General features: G+C 37.2%; 2 protein-coding genes across 2 annotated transcripts; both read left to right on the forward strand.

The window, feature by feature from the left end:
* The first annotated feature begins 5955 nt into the window (after positions 1–5955).
* Positions 5956–15963, forward strand: LOC143890578 (protein neprosin-like). Its single transcript, XM_077395297.1, has 7 exons — positions 5956–6113; positions 13168–13254; positions 13442–13663; positions 14329–14490; positions 14882–14935; positions 15039–15185; positions 15538–15963. Exons 1-7 carry the CDS (start codon positions 5964–5966, stop codon positions 15919–15921), a joined length of 1206 nt encoding a protein of 401 aa, XP_077251412.1. The 5' UTR covers positions 5956–5963; the 3' UTR covers positions 15922–15963.
* Positions 15964–18660: 2697 nt separating this feature from the next.
* LOC143890579 (protein neprosin-like) lies at positions 18661–19965 on the forward strand. The gene is made up of 3 exons (XM_077395298.1): positions 18661–18667; positions 18993–19159; positions 19549–19965. The coding sequence occupies exons 1-3, from the start codon at positions 18661–18663 to the stop codon at positions 19963–19965; spliced, it is 591 nt and encodes a 196-aa protein (XP_077251413.1).
* The last annotated feature ends 1890 nt before the right edge of the window (positions 19966–21855 follow it).

The raw sequence follows: 21855 nt of genomic DNA on the forward strand, positions 1-21855 counted from the left end.
CCTAATGTTTTACATTTTCTTCTGACACTCTGCTTTATTATTGGAGAATCCAAATTTTGTTTCATCATTTCATTGTTATAGAAAAGCTCTGAGGGATGAATAGGGAGCTTCTATGAGTGTTTCTTCCTATGTGGTTGCATGAGATTTCTCAAGTTATCCATCACAGTATATGGTACAGATAAAAGCACCCACATAACTGTGAGTAACAAAACATATCTTGGACTTTGCTTGCTTGAAGAAGCTTCTGTATGAAATATATACAAATCAGACCTGAGCCTACCTCTAGTATATTCAAATTTTGAATATCTAACAGCATCCACCAGAATTTTCTTTTCTTTTCTTGTTTCTTTTTTCTCTCTCTAAATAATGGAAAAATGTTATTAAGAAAGCGAAGCCACAAGCAACTAATAGATCTTTCATCCAAACAAGGTAGCAAAAAGTGAAAAAGAAAAAGAAATCAGAAAATTGGCCACAATAAAGAAAGGGAAGTGATATTTATGCCCCTTTTGATCACCAGGGACACCCAGCGCCAGGGTATCAATGACTAAATGGGGGCTAATGTACTTGACGTCAGAAGAATCTAGTGGATTTGATTGCCATGTACACTGGCGCTGGGTGTCCCTGGTGATCAAAAGGGGCGTAAATATCACTTCCCTAAAGAAATAAAAGGTGTCAAACAACAAGCATTTAGCAAACAAGAGTTTAGAACTCCAACCAAAATAATGGTTACTACTGTTGACAGAAAATAATCATAATCTTGATGAGATGCTTCTTGATTCCCCATTGTCTGAAAAACCCAATTATTCTATTAAAGTCTGACCTTCAAGCCTCCAGGACTGGAAGACTGGAAAGCAAGACTAGACTACAGAACAATAGAGTTATCTTGCCATAACAACAAATGGGCTGGACCCAAATTTCAAAAGTAAGAAAAATTCTATCATCAATTCCAAAATAACATGTCAATGAAACAGTGGTGAGGTACAGAAAAAAGGGACTGCAACCTGAGGTACAAGAGAGCTATAAAATACAAGATAAGAAACACTAGGAAAGCATTTATATCATTTACTTTAGGCATGAAGAAATTAGGATCACTATGTATAAGACTGGTTGTGTTTCTTCAACAGTGACAATCAATTTCCTCTTGTTATTTTTCACAAGTTGCCACTGCTGAAAAATCAGAATGGTTGTCTAAAACCCAGGGGGGTACTTCTGTGAGGGCTAGGTTCATTGATGTCGCCGGCGAGAAATGGAGTTTACAAAAATACCGATCAAGTTTTCATCATAAACCTCTAACTGGGACACTGCCTGGGAAGCATTCTTCATATTCAACTCATTGACTCACTCCCCTGAGTCAACTCAGTTTTCATAATCTCAAACTCAACAGACCCATACGATGAATGCCATTGAAACTAACACTGATTTCCTCTGAAACGACACATTTAATGAAACAAAGTGCAGAATATGCTGGGCATATATTTACTACACAAGGCTATAATTTCTCTTAGAATATCAGATTTGCTTCTGTGAATCAACAACAAGTATAAACATATGCAAAGTACTTATATACTTGATCATCATGATCAGTTCCTACAAATTCAAAACAATTGCAATCCTCCAAGGTATGACAAAAATAACATTGGTTTCTTTATTTTTAAAAGGCCAAAACAAGTTTTTTGCTAAGATTTATAAACGGTGCCGACCTTCGTCCAAAGGCATTTCAGATTAGCTTTGATGACCATCTCATGGAGATTACTAAACCCATGATGATCAAGACATTTACAAATATTCAGATAATTTTGTTTATCTCTGAATAGCCATAATATTATTTTTATCATTTGAACTTTGAAGTATGGGGATCTTGTTTCCCTCCAGCCATGGTCTCCAATTTTAAACGCTGGCGCAAGGACCGTGAAATTGAGTTTCTATAACATTCCTCTTCATGCCTGGTCCCTCTCTACAGTAGAAACCCTCGGCCAACATTTCGGTCAGATCTTGGATTCCCAACTGTCGGGTAGCCATGACCATTGTATAGAGTTCGCTTCTGTTAAAGTCTTAACGACTTTATGGAACTGCTTAACATCTTTCATAAATATCATGGTAGACTCTATGATTTATCCCATTGGTGTTAGGTTGGTGGAGGAATCATTAAAGACCTTAAAGGAAGTGGAGGCCCCGGTTGACTCCCTTCCAGTGGTTTCGGAGGCGGGGGCCCGCGTTGACTCCCCTCCGGTAGTGGAATGGCCGGTGAATGGGAGCCCTCCGGTAGTCTCTGAGGGCAATTTGGTCATTTCAAAAGGAAAACAGCCGTTGGTCCCACCTACCCCTGATTTTGAATTTTCTGCTACCTCGGGAATGGCCATCCAGCCAGCAGCCGTGCAAAGTTCAGTCCATTCATTGAAAGGGATATTGGTCAGGCCAAGAGAAAAATTTGGTCAGAAGTCCTTAAAAGCTAAATAGAGTATTTGTATGGGGAAAGGTTCGAGAAAGGATATATCTGACGGCAGCTTTCAACCTGTGTCAGTTGAAAACGTTGTTAAGATCAAAACTCGTTTCTTCAGAAAGAAAAAAAAAGTTCAGCTTCCAAATATGTTTCGAAGAATACTAACAGTCGGTTGAAAGAGGCTGGTGCATTAAGTTCAGACTCTTGGCTCAAAAACACATACTCATGTCATAAAGGGTGAGGGGGTATTGATTGAGGAAAAATATTTATCAGCCACAAAGTGTGTTTTGTCTCTTTTTAAACGAAACCTCTTGGGCTTCCGTAAGAGAGAGGACCCCAAAGACCTCTCCTTATCTTCAAAGTTTAGTTCTCTTTTGAAGGACTTTGATAAACCTTTTAGGCCTCCTCCTCCTCCATTGGTTTCTTCCTCCTCTTCTTTTCTAAGGATGTGGGAGGCAGCTTTGTTTGAGGTGGGTGATCTGCAGTTTCTCCGTGACTTAGAGTACGATGAACATTTGGCTTCGAAAGAGTGTTCGACACCTAAGGAAGTTTCGATGAAAATTTTGAAACAACAATGGAAGCAATTTAAGCGGGAAGCTTTGGACAACAGAGAAAGATTCCTTTTGATGTTAGGAAAATCAGATCCAAAGGAAGTTTTTGTTCAGATTTACAATATGGCTTTTTTCCAAAAGGCCCTAGCTGATGGGCGTCAGGCTTGTTGTCAGCGATGGGAGGACATTAAGGTGGCAGTGATAGATCGGCTAGAAAAAATGTCGAATGCCCCTGAAAGTGTCTCTCAGGAATCAAGGGACACTCTTGACAGGGAAGTCAGTCTTGAAATCCGGAATCGGATAGGCATTGTGGAAGAAATGAAGGAGGCAAGTTCAACTCCTTTGAAATCTTTGGACTTGGAAGAAGATGTTGTTGTTCCTCGAGAGGAAATGGACGAGTTACTTGCAGTAGGTGATTTTTTTGGAATAGGTTTCGATGAAGACCTGGATGCTTCTGAAAAGTTATTTCGCTCTATGGCAATTAGGAATTTGATGGAAAGAAAAGAGGTCGTAATGGAGAAGGAGTTTAAGGGGACCAAGGGTAACAACCCTGTATAAAAGACTTCCGGCCTCAAAAGAAGAGGAAAGAGGGGAAAAAAAAAGAGGGGGCAGTCAAGAAGAAGGAAAGAAAAATAGATAAAATAAAGCAGTTGGAGTTAATTTCTGCAGTTTTAGATAATGGTTATCCGGTGGGAAGTTGCTTCCGTTAGGCTTGTGAAGCCTTGTTGGTTGGGGTTGAATTCTTCTTTGGTTTTCTTCGAGCTGATAGTGGCTACTTTGAAGCTTACCCTGAAGGGAGTTAATAGTCTTTTGGAGTTATTTAGATGGTTTTAAGCTTGTTTGATGTTAGTGATCTTGACAATGTCCAAGTCACAGGTTTTTGGTTTAAATAGCAACTGCAAATATCGGCCTATATCCTGAAGTTCTCATTCCAATTGTCCTAGCTTGAGAGAATCTGTCTTTCGCCAAGAACTTCCTTTCAGGACTCTTGTACCTGGTCTTTTTCCTCTTGGACCTGTATATCTGTTTCAGGTTTTCAATTTATTAGGTTGGTTTCTATTATCAGATCTGTGCGAACAGCTCTTTGAAGGGCACAGGGGAAGGTATACAAGGTTTTTATTTTATAATGTATGTTACCTGATGAAAGGAAGTAAGGGTGATGGGCAATTGTTTTTTGTATTTACTAGTTGGCCTTCGGTATGCCCGTGCTAGCACCCTCTATTAACATATTGTATGGCAGGATGGGACTCCTGGTCCCAAATGCTAGCTTTATATTAATGAAATATGTCAATTTTCAAAAAAAAGCTTTGAAGTATGAGGCTTAAGTGTGGAATCCCACGGGTACGGAGTGTCAAATTTGACAAAACTCAAGAACAAGGATTTGTTGATTTGGGAATATATTTTGATCAATTATAAAAACTAAATAATTTTGCTTAATAATATGGGCTTAGCAGGTAATATACTTGGAATTCTAATAGGCTAAGTAGATGTAATATTGTATTCCACATAAAAAAACTTACTATTAGGATGGATAAATATGATAAATTAGCTTTTTATATTCAAGAAAGAATACGAGCTACGTTATATTATTTATTCATCAAGCAAATACATAGCTTGAGGGAAGAACATTTAATCACATCTATAACATGGAGTCCACTATAAAATGTAAAACTTTGCTTTTCTAAGGCTATGTTTGTTTTGGATTTTGAGAATTGATTTTCAGGTCCAAAATTGATTATTAGAACTCAAAATCAATTCTCAAAATCCAAAACAAAGAGGACCTAAGCAAACTGAAAGAAGTCAAGTAGAACCCTCAGAGACTAGGTATTATAGAACTTTTTATGGGTGATACCAACAGACGCTTTCCCTCCCTCAAAAGGCAAAAAGAGATAGAAAAAGCATAGCAGTTTTTTAATAGGGAATAACTGTAATAGATGGATTATACTTGATAACTTTAAAATTAGTTTTTTGGAAAGGGTCTGAGTGATTAGATTTTTTTAAACTGTTCAGTCTCTTAGGCCCTGTTTGGATTGCAGGATTTTTCTGAAAAGCTTTGGAAAGGAATTTTTTTACAGAATTTCTTGTTTTTCCATTGTGTGATTACACATGAGAAAAAAAGAAGCGTAAATTGCCGTAGTTCAATTATCTAGACAGACCATCTGTTTATAATGGTAACCCTTTAAATATGCCATCCACATATCATTTCCATCTAAATTGTGGAAACGAAAATTTCTCCTAGGAAACAATTTCCTCAAGAAACATTTTTCGTACAATTCAAACGGGCCCTAACTTCCGTTTCTTTTGACTTCTTTTGACATAAAATTGGCTCAAAATAAATTTTAGATCTGTAGAGGTTTCTATATGTTTCAATCCCTCTAGGATGCTTGGAGGGTTAGGATCATTGTATGAGGTATGCATATAATTTTTCTGGCACGACCCACTAATGTTAAGGCTGAACAAATGAATGGTTCAGATCTTCAAACCAGATTGGCCCAACAGATTGATTTTTTTAGGCAGTAATTATTTCCATGCATCTCCGATGCCAATGTAACTGATCTGAAGTCTCTCTTTCAATTTTAGTTTCTTCATATCTTGCACTCCTTCCTTTTTAGTTTGTTGTTATCGTGTGCTAGTAACTCTCTTTCCTTTTTAGTTTTGTTGTTATCTTGCTGGATCACTCCATCCTTTTTTATTCTCTCCTAGTAAGTCTCTTTCTTTTTTAGTTTGTTGTTATCATGTGCTAGTAACTCTCTTTCCTTTTTAGTTTTGTTGCTATCTTGCTGGATCACTCCTTCCTTTTTTTATCCTCTCCTAAGAAGTTTTAGTAATTGCGAATCTCTTCTTAAAGATTGGGGGATTTTTTTCCTTAAATCTACAAGGAATTCTTGCTGTATAAAAGGAGGTGGGGAATTTTATTTTACAAGGATTTAAGAGAGAAGTCTCTAAACGGTTGGGGTATGGGTTTGAAGGAAATGTTTTTGCTACTTTTTGTACTACTTTCTCTTGGAAACAGTGGCAATGGAGTGGAAGGAAGAGGGAGCATAAGTCTGTCGAAAGAAGAAGATTTGGAGATTGAGAGGCAACTAAAAATTATCAATAAACCAGCAGTCAAGACCATTAAGGTATAACAGCTAGGTCGACCAAATCACCAGATTTTTACTTTTGAGTTATCTTATTAACATTTAAAAAAAAAAAAAACAGTACTTACTGGTAATCTCTCTCTCTCTCTCTCTCTCTATATATATATATATATATATATATATAGAGGAAAGTGTTTCTACTCGGTCCCCTAGATAAGCTTATCTACTCCTCCCTTTAAAAAAATACAGTGGGCCCACGCTGTTTGGATGATCCAAAGCATTCATTTGATAGGTCTTAACATAGATAGGGTGTGCCCAAAAAATCAGCACCAAAGGGTCATCCTAGCCCTTCGTTTTGTTGGGCACACCGTGTCCAAAATGGACGCATATAAACGTGGACGTTTATATGTGTCCATTCTGGGCACCACAAGGCACTACAAAACGAAGGGCTAGGATGACCCTTTGGTGCTGATTTTTTGGGCACACCCTATCTATGTTAGGACCTATCAAATGAATGCTTTGGATCATCCAAACAGCGTGGGCCCACTGTGTTTTTTTAAAGGGAGGAGTAGATAAGCTTATCTAGGGGAGAGACTAGAGACACTTTCCTCATATATATATATGAGGAAAGTGTCTCTAGTCTCTCCCCTAGATAAGCTTATCTACTCCTCCCTTTAAAAAAACACAGTGGGCCCACGCTGTTTGGATGATCCAAAGCATTCATTTGATAGGTCCTAACATAGATAGGGTGTGCCCAAAAAATCAGCACCAAAGGGTCATCCTAGAACTTCGTTTTGTGGGGCACACCGTGTCCAAAATGGACGCATATAAACGTGGACGTTTATATGTGTCCATTTTGGGTACCACAAGGCCCCACAAAACGAAATTCTAGGATGACCCTTTGGTGCTGATTTTTTGGGCACACCCTATCTATGTTAGGACCTATCAAATGAATGCTTTGGATCATCCAAACAGCGTGGGCCCACTGTGTTTTTTTAAAGGGAGGAGTAGATAAGCTTATCTAGGGGAGAGACTAGAGACACTTTCCTGTATATATATATATATATATATATATATGAGAAAACTGTTGATGCGCTTAAGCTCACAATTTTTTTGGTGCGCTTAAGTTGTTATAACGCCTCCCATTCGTTTAAATGTTTGGGTCCCGCTTAAGAGCACCAATGGGAGGTGTTATAACAACTTAAGAGCACCAAAAAAATGGTGCGCTTAAGCTCACCAACAGTTTTCTCTCCCTCTTTCTCTCTCTCTCTCTCTCTCTCTCTCTATATATATATATATATATATATATATATATATATATATATATAGAGGAAAAAGATTGTACGCTCGACCGTACCTAAAGTTAGGTACAGTAGAGTGCCAAATCACATGGGTCCCCCATTTTTGGTGGGCATCTAAACCATTCATTTGCAAGGCCCCATCATAGATAGGGTGCATACCAAAAATCAGCACCATTGAATCATCCTAACCCCTCCAAAACTGGAGGCCAAAATGGGCAGATTTGTGGACAAACACTGTCTGTCCATTTTGGCCTCCACAAATGGATGGGTTAGGATGATCCTATTGAGCTGATTTTTGGTATGCACCCTATCTATGATGGGGCCTTGCAAATGAATGGTTTAGATGCTCACCAAAAATGTGGGACCCATGTGATTTGGCACTCTACCGTACCTAACTTTAGGTACGGTCGAGCATACAATCTTATTCCTTATATATATATATATATATATATATGAGCAAACGGTTCCTACACATATGTGTAGAGAGTTCTCTACACACTAGCTTAAAATACAGTGGGGGCCCACATTGTTTGGGTGATCCAAGCCATCCATTTTAAAGGCCCTCACATAGATAGGGTGTCTACAAAAAATCAGATCCATAGGATCATCCCAATCCTACGATTTGTGGAGGTAAAATGGATGTCTTTAAACCTTTACAAATTAGTCCATTTTTTCCCTCCACAGTTCGAATGGTTAGGAGATATTTATATGCGTCCATTTTGGACACGGTGTGCCCAACAAAACGAAGGGCTAGGATGACCCTTTGGTGCTGATTTTTTGGGCACACCCTATCTATGTTAGGACCTATCAAATGAATGCTTTGGATCATCCAAACAGCGTGGGCCCACTGTGTTTTTTTAAAGGGAGGAGTAGATAAGCTTATCTAGGGGAGAGACTAGAGACACTTTCCTCATATATATATATATATGAGGAAAGTGTCTCTAGTCTCTCCCCTAGATAAGCTTATCTACTCCTCCCTTTAAAAAAACACAGTGGGCCCACGCTGTTTGGATGATCCAAAGCATTCATTTGATAGGTCCTAACATAGATAGGGTGTGCCCAAAAAATCAGCACCAAAGGGTCATCCTAGAACTTCGTTTTGTGGGGCACACCGTGTCCAAAATGGACGCATATAAACGTGGACGTTTATATGTGTCCATTTTGGGTACCACAAGGCCCCACAAAACGAAATTCTAGGATGACCCTTTGGTGCTGATTTTTTGGGCACACCCTATCTATGTTAGGACCTATCAAATGAATGCTTTGGATCATCCAAACAGCGTGGGCCCACTGTGTTTTTTTAAAGGGAGGAGTAGATAAGCTTATCTAGGGGAGAGACTAGAGACACTTTCCTGTATATATATATATATATATATATATATATATATGAGAAAACTGTTGATGCGCTTAAGCTCACAATTTTTTTGGTGCGCTTAAGTTGTTATAACGCCTCCCATTCGTTTAAATGTTTGGGTCCCGCTTAAGAGCACCAATGGGAGGTGTTATAACAACTTAAGAGCACCAAAAAAATGGTGCGCTTAAGCTCACCAACAGTTTTCTCTCCCTCTTTCTCTCTCTCTCTCTCTCTCTCTCTATATATATATATATATATATATATATATATATATATATATATATATATAGAGGAAAAAGATTGTACGCTCGACCGTACCTAAAGTTAGGTACAGTAGAGTGCCAAATCACATGGGTCCCCCATTTTTGGTGGGCATCTAAACCATTCATTTGCAAGGCCCCATCATAGATAGGGTGCATACCAAAAATCAGCACCATTGAATCATCCTAACCGCTCCAAAACTGGAGGCCAAAATGGGCAGATTTGTGGACAAACACTGTCTGTCCATTTTGGCCTCCACAAATGGATGGGTTAGGATGATCCTATTGAGCTGATTTTTGGTATGCACCCTATCTATGATGGGGCCTTGCAAATGAATGGTTTAGATGCTCACCAAAAATGTGGGACCCATGTGATTTGGCACTCTACCGTACCTAACTTTAGGTACGGTCGAGCATACAATCTTATTCCTTATATATATATATATATATATATATATATATATATATATATATGAGCAAACGGTTCCTACACATATGTGTAGAGAGTTCTCTACACACTAGCTTAAAATACAGTGGGGGCCCACATTGTTTGGGTGATCCAAGCCATCCATTTTAAAGGCCCTCACATAGATAGGGTGTCTACAAAAAATCAGATCCATAGGATCATCCCAATCCTACGATTTGTGGAGGTAAAATGGATGTCTTTAAACCTTTACAAATTAGTCCATTTTTTCCCTCCACAGTTCGAATGGTTAGGAGATATTTATATGCGTCCATTTTGGACACGGTGTGCCCAACAAAACGAAGGGCTAGGATGACCCTTTGGTGCTGATTTTTTGGGCACACCCTATCTATGTTAAGACCTATCAAATGAATGCTTTGGATCATCCAAACAGCGTGGGCCCACTGTGTTTTTTTAAAGGGAGGAGTAGATAAGCTTATCTAGGGGAGAGACTAGAGACACTTTCCTCATATATATATATATATATATATATATGAGGAAAGTGTCTCTAGTCTCTCCCCTAGATAAGCTTATCTACTCCTCCCTTTAAAAAAACACAGTGGGCCCACGCTGTTTGGATGATCCAAAGCATTCATTTGATAGGTCCTAACATAGATAGGGTGTGCCCAAAAAATCAGCACCAAAGGGTCATCCTAGAACTTCGTTTTGTGGGGCACACCGTGTCCAAAATGGACGCATATAAACGTGGACGTTTATATGTGTCCATTTTGGGTACCACAAGGCCCCACAAAACGAAATTCTAGGATGACCCTTTGGTGCTGATTTTTTGGGCACACCCTATCTATGTTAGGACCTATCAAATGAATGCTTTGGATCATCCAAACAGCGTGGGCCCACTGTGTTTTTTTAAAGGGAGGAGTAGATAAGCTTATCTAGGGGAGAGACTAGAGACACTTTCCTGTATATATATATATATATATATATATATATATGAGAAAACTGTTGATGCGCTTAAGCTCACAATTTTTTTGGTGCGCTTAAGTTGTTATAACGCCTCCCATTCGTTTAAATGTTTGGGTCCCGCTTAAGAGCACCAATGGGAGGTGTTATAACAACTTAAGAGCACCAAAAAAATGGTGCGCTTAAGCTCACCAACAGTTTTCTCTCCCTCTTTCTCTCTCTCTCTCTCTCTCTCTATATATATATATATATATATATATATATATAGAGGAAAAAGATTGTACGCTCGACCGTACCTAAAGTTAGGTACAGTAGAGTGCCAAATCACATGGGTCCCCCATTTTTGGTGGGCATCTAAACCATTCATTTGCAAGGCCCCATCATAGATAGGGTGCATACCAAAAATCAGCACCATTGAATCATCCTAACCCCTCCAAAACTGGAGGCCAAAATGGGCAGATTTGTGGACAAACACTGTCTGTCCATTTTGGCCTCCACAAATGGATGGGTTAGGATGATCCTATTGAGCTGATTTTTGGTATGCACCCTATCTATGATGGGGCCTTGCAAACGAATGGTTTAGATGCTCACCAAAAATGTGGGACCCATGTGATTTGGCACTCTACCGTACCTAACTTTAGGTACGGTCGAGCATACAATCTTATTCCTTATATATATATATATATATATATATGAGCAAACGGTTCCTACACATATGTGTAGAGAGTTCTCTACACACTAGCTTAAAATACAGTGGGGGCCCACATTGTTTGGGTGATCCAAGCCATCCATTTTAAAGGCCCTCACATAGATAGGGTGTCTACAAAAAATCAGATCCATAGGATCATCCCAATCCTACGATTTGTGGAGGTAAAATGGATGTCTTTAAACCTTTACAAATTAGTCCATTTTTTCCCTCCACAGTTCGAATGGTTAGGAGATATTTATGTGTCCATTTTGGACACGGTGTGCCCAACAAAACGAAGGGCTAGGATGACCCTTTGGTGCTGATTTTTTGGGCACACCCTATCTATGTTAAGACCTATCAAATGAATGCTTTGGATCATCCAAACAGCGTGGGCCCACTGTATTTTTTTAAAGGGAGGAGTAGATAAGCTTATCTAGGGGACCGAGTAGAAACACTTTCCTCATATATATATATATATATATATATATATATATATATATATATATATATATAGAGAGAGAGAGAGAGAGAGAGAGAGAGAGAGAGAGAGAGAGGAAACGGTTCCTACACACATGTGTAGATAAGTTATCTACACACTAGCTTAAAATACAGTAGGGGCCAACCTATCTATGTGAGGGCCTTAAAAATGAATGGTTTGGATCACCCAAACAATGTGGGCACCCACTGTATTTTAAGCTAGTGTGTAGAGAACTCTCTACACATATGTGTAGGAACCATTTTCTCATATATATATATATATATATATATATATATATATATATATATATATGAGGAAAATGATTGTGAGCTTGAAGCTCATATAGCTTATATGAGCTTGAGGGCTCAAACACATGTGGGCCCACATTTTTTGTGGTAATCCAAACCATTCATTTGCAAGGCCCCATCATAGATAGGGTGTGTACCAAAAATCAGATCCATTGGATAATCCTAACCCTTCCAAAAGCGGAGGGAAAAAATGGGAAGATTTGTGGCAAACGGTGTCTGTCCATTTTGCCCTCCACATTTGGATGGGTTAGGATGATCCTATGAAGCTGATTTTTTGTACACATCCTATCTATGTAAGGGCCTTTCAAATGAATGCTTTGGATCATCCTAACAATGTGGGTCCACATGTGTTTGGGCCCTCAAGCTCATATAAGCTATATGAGCTTCAAGCTCACAATCATTTTCCTCATATATATATATATAGGGTAATGATAAATTCGCACTCTCTGTAGGATGATTCATGCAACTTTAACGAGAATTGAAGTAAAAAAACATTAAAGTCTGACACTTTTTGACGTCAATTCACCTTAAAGGGGTGCGAATCATCCTACAGGGGGTGCAAATTTGTCACACACACACACACACACACACACACACATATATATATATATATATATATATATATATATATATATATATATATATATATAAAGGGAAATGATATTCCCCCATGGTTTCTGTGAGAATGGTTTGTGAGAATGGTTTGCTTGAGGATAAATTCACCCCCTTTAACATTTTTCTTTACCTTTAAAACTTAACGAATAACATTAAAGGGGGGGATTTTATCCGTCAGAGGGGGCGAAATATCATTTCCCATATATAAAGTGTGTGTGTGTGTGTGAGAGAGAGAGAGAGAGAGAGAGAGAGAGAGAGAGAGAGAGAGAGGGAGGGAGAGAGAGATGCTTTCTTGAGCTGTATCTAGCATTGGAGTTTTTTTACAATATTATAACTCAAAAGTAGTAACGAGATATTTTGTTCACCTACATGGCCTAATGTCACTACGAAAAAAAATAAAACCATACATTTTACTACTAGAAGGTTTGATTTGGAGAAACAGGGCCTGTGGGTTGAATTCCTGAATGCATTCTTTCCCATTTCAGTCTTCTTAATGGGGGAAAAAACGTAGAAGCACTAGTGAGAATGGCAGTGCATTAATTATTCTCAGAATTTTGAATGGTGTAGGCATAATTTGGCTCCTTTGAGCTTAGGATTTGTCTCACACATGCACACACACAAACAAAACACACACATATATGGTACATTGATACAACATACATATTGGTAAAATGAGACAAATATTGTTGGTCTTTACATTTTTTGCAGGATGGATATGGACAGATATTTAGTTGTGTTGATATAAACAAACAACCCGCTTTCGATCATCCCTTATTGATGAACCATAAGATCCAGGTTTTTAATTTTCTCCTTATGTTATCTTTCAAGTGATATGTTCTTTTCTCTGTTATGTATTAATTCTGAGATTTTGTTTCTCTTTGACATCACTTTGGAAAATAAAATGATTAACTATGAAAAATATGTTCTTTTCTTGGAAGAAACTAAAACCATACTTTTATTGATGGAAATTGTCTCTATGCAGATGGGTCCAGGATCTCTTCCAAAAGTTATTAAAGATAAAAAGGCTTCATCATTAGGTGTATCTTTAAAGGTAGGGCTCAAGGATGGAGGGTGCCCACTAGGAACAGTTCCTATTAGGAGAATTACAAAGGAAGAACTAAAAAGGGCTAAATCTTCCCCAAATATTGGGAAAGGATATCCTTCAAATGCTCAGGATCCTTCAAATGATGAAGGCAAATTTCGCGTAAGTCACATTTATTATCATCCAATTTTACTTCAAATTTAAATTTATGATGGGAGGAAAAGTAGTTATGTTCAACAATAATTCAAATAATTGGAAACTTAGACTTGAAAAGTGAGGTGAGTCAAGTCTACTGGACCTACACGCTCAATACTCAATTAAAAATCAAGTATCTTTTTACATCAAAATCTACAAAATTTATAAATTATGTGCGTTCTTGTAGAATTTCATTAGAAAAACCAATGCAATCATCTGATAACTCAACATGTTTTCTCTCAAGTTTAGCCATTGTTTCTGAGTTTTTGAGTTGAATTTCTATGTAAAGCTGAATAGATATGTCTTGTTACTATTTGTTCAACCGGAAGCTTTATATTATTGATAGCTAATAGATATAGATTCCAATTTTCAAGGATATATCTAACAACCCTACCTTTCGCACCATGTGTTCAACACCAAATTAATAAAACTTTTCATGATAAGGTAATTTTTAATTAAATAAAAAATATACCCCAACTTTCATGCACATGGAAACAGTAACTGAATAATTGGAACATCTTAAAAATGTATCTTTCTTTTCTTATGAGTATATGATTTAATTAGTTTTATATAATCTGTGTTTGTTTATTGCTGCCACATAACTGGCTAACAAAAATGTGATTATTGCTCAGTTTGAATTGCTATCTAAATATGGTGGCGCGGAGTTTGGATCCAGGGCAGTTCTCAACACATGGCAGCCAAAAATTACAAGCAACCAAAGTAGTGGTTCTCTTGTTATACTTCGTGATGCGTCACCACCAGAACAAACACGCTCGATACATGCTGGATGGTTGGTAAGTTTTCCAATTCCACCATCCATTATTGTTCGATACATACTTTATAAAAAGACTGAATTATCTATTGAATGTAATAGAGGATTGACAAAATGTCATAATTCCAAGATTGGACAAGGTGCGATCTTAGCATAATTGTAAAAACATTATCAAATAATTCATTGCTATACAACATGTTCATAAGGTCCTTTCTATATTTGGTTGTTCCCTTAGGACCTATTTTTTTCCATATAAAATGGGCATAAATCAAATTTTATGCCCATAAAATTTCTTTTTACGCATATTTTACGTTGAAAGAAATGGAGCCTTATGAAATGATCAATTATAGTAAAAAGGCAAGATCATATCTCATACTCTTGTATTCTAATTTTGAAGTTTTTCAAATCTCTAGGTAAGTAACGGATTATATCATAACTTTCTCCCGCACCTATCTACAGCATGGACGGTATGCTTCAACCATAACTTATTGTTTCTGTCATTTAAATTCATTAAAATTTGTCACTGAGATTCTCTACTAATTTTCCTTCGTTTATTCTGCTTACCTACAGAATGATAATCATAAAAAAACGGGCTGCTATGACGCTCTCTGCCCAGGTTTTGTACAAATTTCCAGAGACTTACCCGTAGGCATTGGTTTTTCCCCAACTTCGATCTACAATGGAACCCAATATTACATTATAGTCACTGTGTACAAGGTAATTCTGAATCCCTTTAACTTGAATTAAAAAGCACACATTTAGCTATATTTGTTACATCATGGAAGCCATATTTTGCTGAAGAAAAATATCAGTTAGGAGGAGAAGGTGTCACTTGTTCAAAGATCTAAATTATTTATCCGTTTAAGTCTTACCAAAAAAATCTCTCATTAGATGATTATAATCCCTTATTTGTTAAATCTTACAGTCTGGCCGATGGAAAAGCAATAGCTAAAAGAGATTTTGCATCACAATAAAGTTAAAATGAGTTGCGCCTTGTGAATCATTCCTTCTCACTTCACATGCTAATTCTTCTATTTTAATCATTTTATGATTTTCTATTTCAATGTAGGATCGATTGAGTGAAGCTTGGTGGTTATTATATGGAGACGAAAAAAAGAAGGTGGGCTATTGGCCAGATGTCCTCTTTAATTCTACATTCGCTGACTATGCTGATGTTGTTCAATGGGGAGGGATTGTATATAATGCTGGTGTATTACCTTGGCCTGAGATGGGGAGTGGCCATAAGCCAGAAAAGCATCAACAATATAGGAAAGCATGTTACATTGGAGGCGTGAATTTTATAGATAAAGATGGTGATTCTATTCCGTTCAACGAAGATAATCCTTATACAATAATTTCAAGCTCCCCATGCTATGATTTTTTTCATAACATACAGTTGCCTGGTGTGAATTATGCTGTACTTTTCGGAGGACCAGGTGGAAACAATTGCTAGATTCACTTGAATCACCTTCTTTTGTAGGACTATTTGTGTCCAAACTCCATGCGTGTTCAAACTTATATAATGCAAACCTTTTAAGCATATAATAAATTAAACTTTAGCTATTGAGTTGTCATGCTCTTAGTGATATTGGAGTCCTACTTATCTCTTTTTTGAATGGTAGGAGCCCTACTCAATGTTTAATTTTATAATTAAAATGCTAAGAAATAAGAGTAGTTATGCTCCTTCCTAAATTGTGTACAGTGCTTTTACTTTGTCTATGCGATAGGATCCATTGATCCGAATGAAAATCATAATTCTCGTCAAATGTTGTTGAGAACACTTTGATAAGATCTTCTTTGGCCACTGATCTTGGGACGGGCGCAGCCTGTTGGAATTTCAGCTTAGGTTGGGTTGGCATTTTCTCGAGTTGGGTTGGATTTGGGGTTGGGAAAAGTCAATCCTATTTAATTTTGGTTTGGGTTAGGGTTGAGGTCATTTGCAACTTGACCCGTTCCAAACTATCCCCCTTCCCTCTAATTTAATTGTAATTTTCAAAATTATAGGTTCATGGTTTTTTTTATATATATTTTTTCTATTTTCTTTGCCCCAAGCCAACATGAACCCTACCTACCCGATTTAGAAAACCAGGCTAGATGGGTTGGCGTAGGGTTGCGAGATTTAGTGGCGGGTTGATTTTGGGTTGACCCTCCTGGACCCGAGGCTCTGCTTCGGATTTAGATGGGTTGGCTTCAGGTTCATGGTTTATTATGGGCAGCATTTACACATATTGCGAGTTATCTGTTTTCATTATCAGCGATGCCATACCACACTTGGGCCCTGTTTGGATTGAAAGAATTTTCTGGAAAAGTTTGGAAAGGAAAATATTTCTTGGGTTGAATCAACAATGTTAGCCCAAGGTTTCAACAAATGCACTCTGGAAACCCATGTTTTGATGATAACAAAGCATTTGCAGGTTCTTTGTTGTTTTATTACATATGGTATCCCCACTCCAATAGCATTTGCAAGTTCTTATTACGTTTCTAGATTTACTTGTTTTCCTAATGTTCTATCGTTTGTGAATTGCTAATCTTTCATTTATCTTAAAATCTGCTACTCATTGAATTTTGAAATCAGAGTTAATACCTGATTCTGTTGCAGCTCAACTATACTTATTCTCACAACCAATATGCTCTCCCTCTCTCTCTTCGCGCTTTGAACCGGGCCCAACAATGAATATTTTAGATCTTCGAAGAAGTTGGAGACCATAAAAATGTGTTTATAAAAAAAATTACTCGGGCTTATTTTGTTCGAAGATCCCAAATGTTCATTTATTGCAACCCAAAGTAAATAAGCCTTGCCCCCAAAAACATCTCCCTAAGATGATCCTAACTCTTTGATCCGTGGTGATTCATATATGATGTCCTCGTATTAGATCGGAGATTTAAGATCATCGAGATGATTGTTGGGGCATAGCCTATTTACATTGAACCTCAACAAATGAACTGTTTGGATCTTTGAGCAAAGTGGTCTAGTGAATTTTCTAAAAAAACGTGTGTTACACCTGACAAAAAAATGTAACTTTACGAAACTTTGGGAACATAAGAAGAACTCAATTGAAAAGAGAGAGAGTAAGGATGGAGCATCATACCAGTAAAAAAGAAAATGAAGTTAAAGACCCTTCAAGCTTCAATCCCACTCGAAAACGTTGATGCATGCGCAAAGTTGAGATGGGCCAGTATCTATATACTGCGTCTGTTTGTAGGTGAGCATATATTTCAAAAAATACGTTGAAGCCCACATTGTTCGAAGATCCAAACCATTCAGTTTTGGGCCTTAATTTTACTAGACTGTGCTCCAAAAATCAGCTCCATTGGATGATCCCAACCGTCTACGCCATAGATAAACTACACCATATATAAATCTCTTTTTTATCGAAGAGGTGGGATCATCGAATGGAAATGAATTTGGTGGTACGGCATATTTACGTTGGGGCCTGTCAACTTAATGATTTAGATATTTGAACAAGGTGGGCCCCCTCTATTTAAAAAAAAAATGCATGCACCTTCATACATACAACATATAATGCATATTCATTAGAAAATTCATCGTGGCCTTATTCCAATATCCAAACTGTTCATCTGATCGGCCCAATGTAAATAGGCCCTCCCTCGAAAATCATTTCCAAATGATTATCTTAACGCTCTGATATGTGCTGATCCGAGGGTTTGGATCATCCTATAGAGATGATTTTATGGGCAAGGCCTATTTACGTTAGGGCCCAACAAATGAACGGTTTGGATCTTCGAGAGTTTTGATATGGTTTAAACCCGTACAGTCCACTATTTTTCAAAAAAAGTATTGTACAAGCCACAACAGAGGATGGTCTAAACCGTCCATTTGATGGATCACAATGTAAATAGGTTGTGGCCCAAAACTCAATTCCATAGGATGATCCCACCCTCCGATCTATAGAGTTTTCCATAATATGCAGTTTCTCAATAGATCGGAGGGTTGGGAACATCCTATGGAAATGAGTTTTGGGCCACAACCTATTTACGTTGTGGCCCATCAAATGGACGGTTTGGATCATCCTATGGTGTAACACAAACAGTACTTTTTGAAAGATACTGGACTATATGGGCTTACACAATATAAAATCTCGGATCTTCGGATCCGATTGACCAAGTGGATATTTTGTTGTAAAAAAAGGGAAACATTACCAGCTGGTCAAACACACGCTATACAAGCTGGATGGCGGGTAAGTTTTTACATTCCACCATCTATTATTGTTCGACAAATACTTCAGAAAAAGATTGAATTATCTATTGAATGTAACTAATGCCAAAGAATTAACAAAATGTCATAATTCCAAAATTAGAAAAGGTGTGATCTTAGTATAATTGTAAAAACATTATAAAATAATTCATTGATATACAACAGACTCATAGGGTTTGGTTGTTCCCTTAGGATCTGTTTCTTTGGACAAAAATGGGCACAAAACAAATTTTACACACATAAAAGTTATTTTACGCATATTTTATGTTGGAGCCATAAGAAATGAGCAATCATATGTTTTTCCTTAGTTTATTCTGTTTACCTAAAGAATGATGATTATAGAACAACGGGCTGCGATGATGTTCTCTGCCCAGGTTTTGTACAAGTTTCCAAAGACATAACCGTAGGCGTCCGTTTTACCCCATCTTCAGTCTACAATGGAACCCAACATTACGTTATACTCACTGTGTACAGGGTAATTCCAAATCCCTTTACCTTCAATTGAAAAGTAAACATTTTATTTTCAGGAAAGGGGAAATGATATAAATAGCTATGTTTGTTACATCATGGAAGCCATATTTTGCTAAAGAAAAATATTAGTTGGGAGAAGGAGAAGGTGTCACTTTTTCAAAGATCTAAACTATTCTCTGTGAGATCTTGCCAAAAAATTCTATCCCATTGGATGATTCTAATCCCTTATGTATTAAATCTTAAGTCCTGCAGATGGAAAAGCAATAGCTATAAGGGATTTTGCATCATAGTATAGTTAAAATGAGTTGCACCCTGTGGATCATTCCTTCTGACTCAACATACTAATTCTTTTATTTTAATCATTTTACTCTATCATTTTCTATTTCATCTTAGGATCCAGTAAGTAAAGATTGGTGGTTATTATATGGCGATGACAATCAGAAAGTGGGCTATTGGCCAAAGGCCATCTTTCCTTCTACATTCGCTGACCATGTTGATATTGTTCAATGGGGAGGGTATATGTATATAGTGACGGTGTTGAATCTTGGCCTGAGATGGGGAGTGGCAATCAACCAGTTACTAAAAGTGAATATCGATTTGCAAGTTTCTAAAAGTGAATATCGATTTGCAAGTTACATTGGAGGCATGAAATTGTTTGATGTAAGAGGCATGACTTATATTCCCATCACCAGTCGTACTCCTCTTGCTATTATTCAAACCTCCCCATGCTATAAATGTCAGGTTGATGGAGAAGTGCCGGGTGAAGATTATGCTATATTTTTCAGGGGGCCTGGTGGAAACAATTCCTAGATTCACTTGAATCAACGCCTTTGTAGATAGGTGAATCTAGCAATTGTTTCCATCAGGCCCCCCGAAAAATATAGCATAATCCTCACCCAGCACTTCTGCTTCAACCTGCAATTTATAGCATGAGGTGGTTTGAATATCAAGACGAGGAGTATCATTGGTGATGGGACTAGCTTCGCCTCTTTCATATATATCTATATCTACTATAATAAGCTGGATGGCCCAAGCTTTTTTGAATTTTTTGAAAAATCTACGGAATTTACAGCTCACTTTTTTTAACTTTTTCTAACAAAGGCACCCATTCAACCCACATATTTTTGATCTTACACCTCCTTTATGCTTTTTAACAAAAGTACCCATTCAACCCACATATTTTCAATCTTACCCCCTCCTTTATGCTTTTTAACAATAACACCCATTCAACCCACATATTTTCAATCCTACCCCCTCCTTTATGCTTTCTAACAATAGCACCCATTCAACCCACATATTTTCAATCCTACCCCCTCCTTTATGCTTTTTAACAAAGGCACCCATTAAACTTACATAATTTCAATCCTACCCCCCTCCTTTGTTAAAAAGCATTAGAAAATATTTTTAGAAAAATATAAAAAACATATATTTTTAGAAAAAAGTATATGATACTTTATTTATTTATTTTTAGCTACTTTTTTACTTATTTTTTCTACATATTTTTTAAATAACATTTTTTCGTATGATGTACTTTTTTTTTGCCGTGTCGTGCATATTTTTATTTATTTTTACACAAAAATTAATTAAGAAATTTTGTATCATATACTTTTTTTTGCCATGTCATGCATATTTTTATTTTTTTTACACAAAAATTAATTACGAAATTTTGTATCATATACTTTTTTTCCGCTGTATCGTGCATATTTTTTTTTCCAGAAAAAGTAATTAGAAAACTCTTTCTTTTGCATTTTTTTTCATTACTTGGTACGTGGTTATGCATACTCTTTTGCTTATTGTTTTTACATATATTTAACTTTTTTTTTGTTATCACAGTATTTTTTTTGCCGTGTCGTGCATTGCACGTCGGGTATCATACCCCCTTTTTTGGTTGTGTCGTGTATCGCACGTCGTGGTTAAAAATATTGTTTCTACGTATTTTTAACTAATTTTTTTCTTGGTATTATAGTCCTTTTTTGGCAGTGTCGTGCGTCGCACGTCGGGTATTACTAGTATATTATATAGCAGAAGAGAAAAGGAGAGAATTAATGGAATTTCTCCCAAAATTCTATAAGAATTACACATCACTTTTTTGACTTTTTTTAACAAAGTCACCCATTCAACCAGCAAATTTTCAATCCTACCCCCTCCTTTATGCTTTTTAACAAATGCACCCATTAAAGCCACATAATTTCAATCCTACCCCCCTCTTTTATGCTTTTTTTAATTATGGAAACCTCTATAGATTGGAGGGCTAGGATCAGCCTATGGAAATGATTTTACGGGCACAACCTATTGATGTTGTGTTCCATCACATGGACGGTTTGGATCAACATATGATGTGGTCCGTACAGTTCATCGCACGGGGTTTTTTACTATTCACATCATTTTTTTAACTTTTTTTAACAAAGGCACCCATTCAACCCGCATATTTTCAATCCTACCCCCTCATTTGTGCTTTTTAACAAGGGCACCCATTAAAGCCACATAATTTCAATCCTAGCCCCCCCCCTTTAAGCTTTTTTAATTATGGAAACCTCTATAGATTGGAGGGCTAGGATCAGCCTATGGAAATGATTTTATGGGCACAACCTATTTATGTTGTGTTCCATCACATGGACGGTTTGGATCAACCTATGACGTGGTCCGTACAGTTCTTTGTCGGCCCGTGCAGCAAACGGGATTTTTGATCCAAACCGTCCA

The sequence above is a fragment of the Tasmannia lanceolata genome, unplaced genomic scaffold, assembly GCF_043159265.1.
Source record: "Tasmannia lanceolata isolate RefF3 unplaced genomic scaffold, GAP_Taslan_0.1 ptg000013l, whole genome shotgun sequence".
Classification (NCBI taxonomy): Eukaryota; Viridiplantae; Streptophyta; class Magnoliopsida; order Canellales; family Winteraceae; genus Tasmannia; species Tasmannia lanceolata.

What these genes read in the sequence shown, in the direction of transcription:
- LOC143890578 (XM_077395297.1), top strand. Translation starts at nt 5,964, where the DNA reads ATGTTTTTGCTACTTTTTGTACTACTTTCTCTTGGAAACAGTGGCAAT. An exon ending in CGATACATGCTGGATGGTTG is followed by an intron (nt 14,491 to 14,881) that starts GTAAGTTTTCCA and finishes TCAAATCTCTAG; the next exon opens with GTAAGTAACGGATTATATCA. An exon ending in ACCTATCTACAGCATGGACG is followed by an intron (nt 14,936 to 15,038) that starts GTATGCTTCAAC and finishes GCTTACCTACAG; the next exon opens with AATGATAATCATAAAAAAAC.
- LOC143890579 (XM_077395298.1), top strand. An exon ending in TTATACTCACTGTGTACAGG is followed by an intron (nt 19,160 to 19,548) that starts GTAATTCCAAAT and finishes ATTTCATCTTAG; the next exon opens with GATCCAGTAAGTAAAGATTG.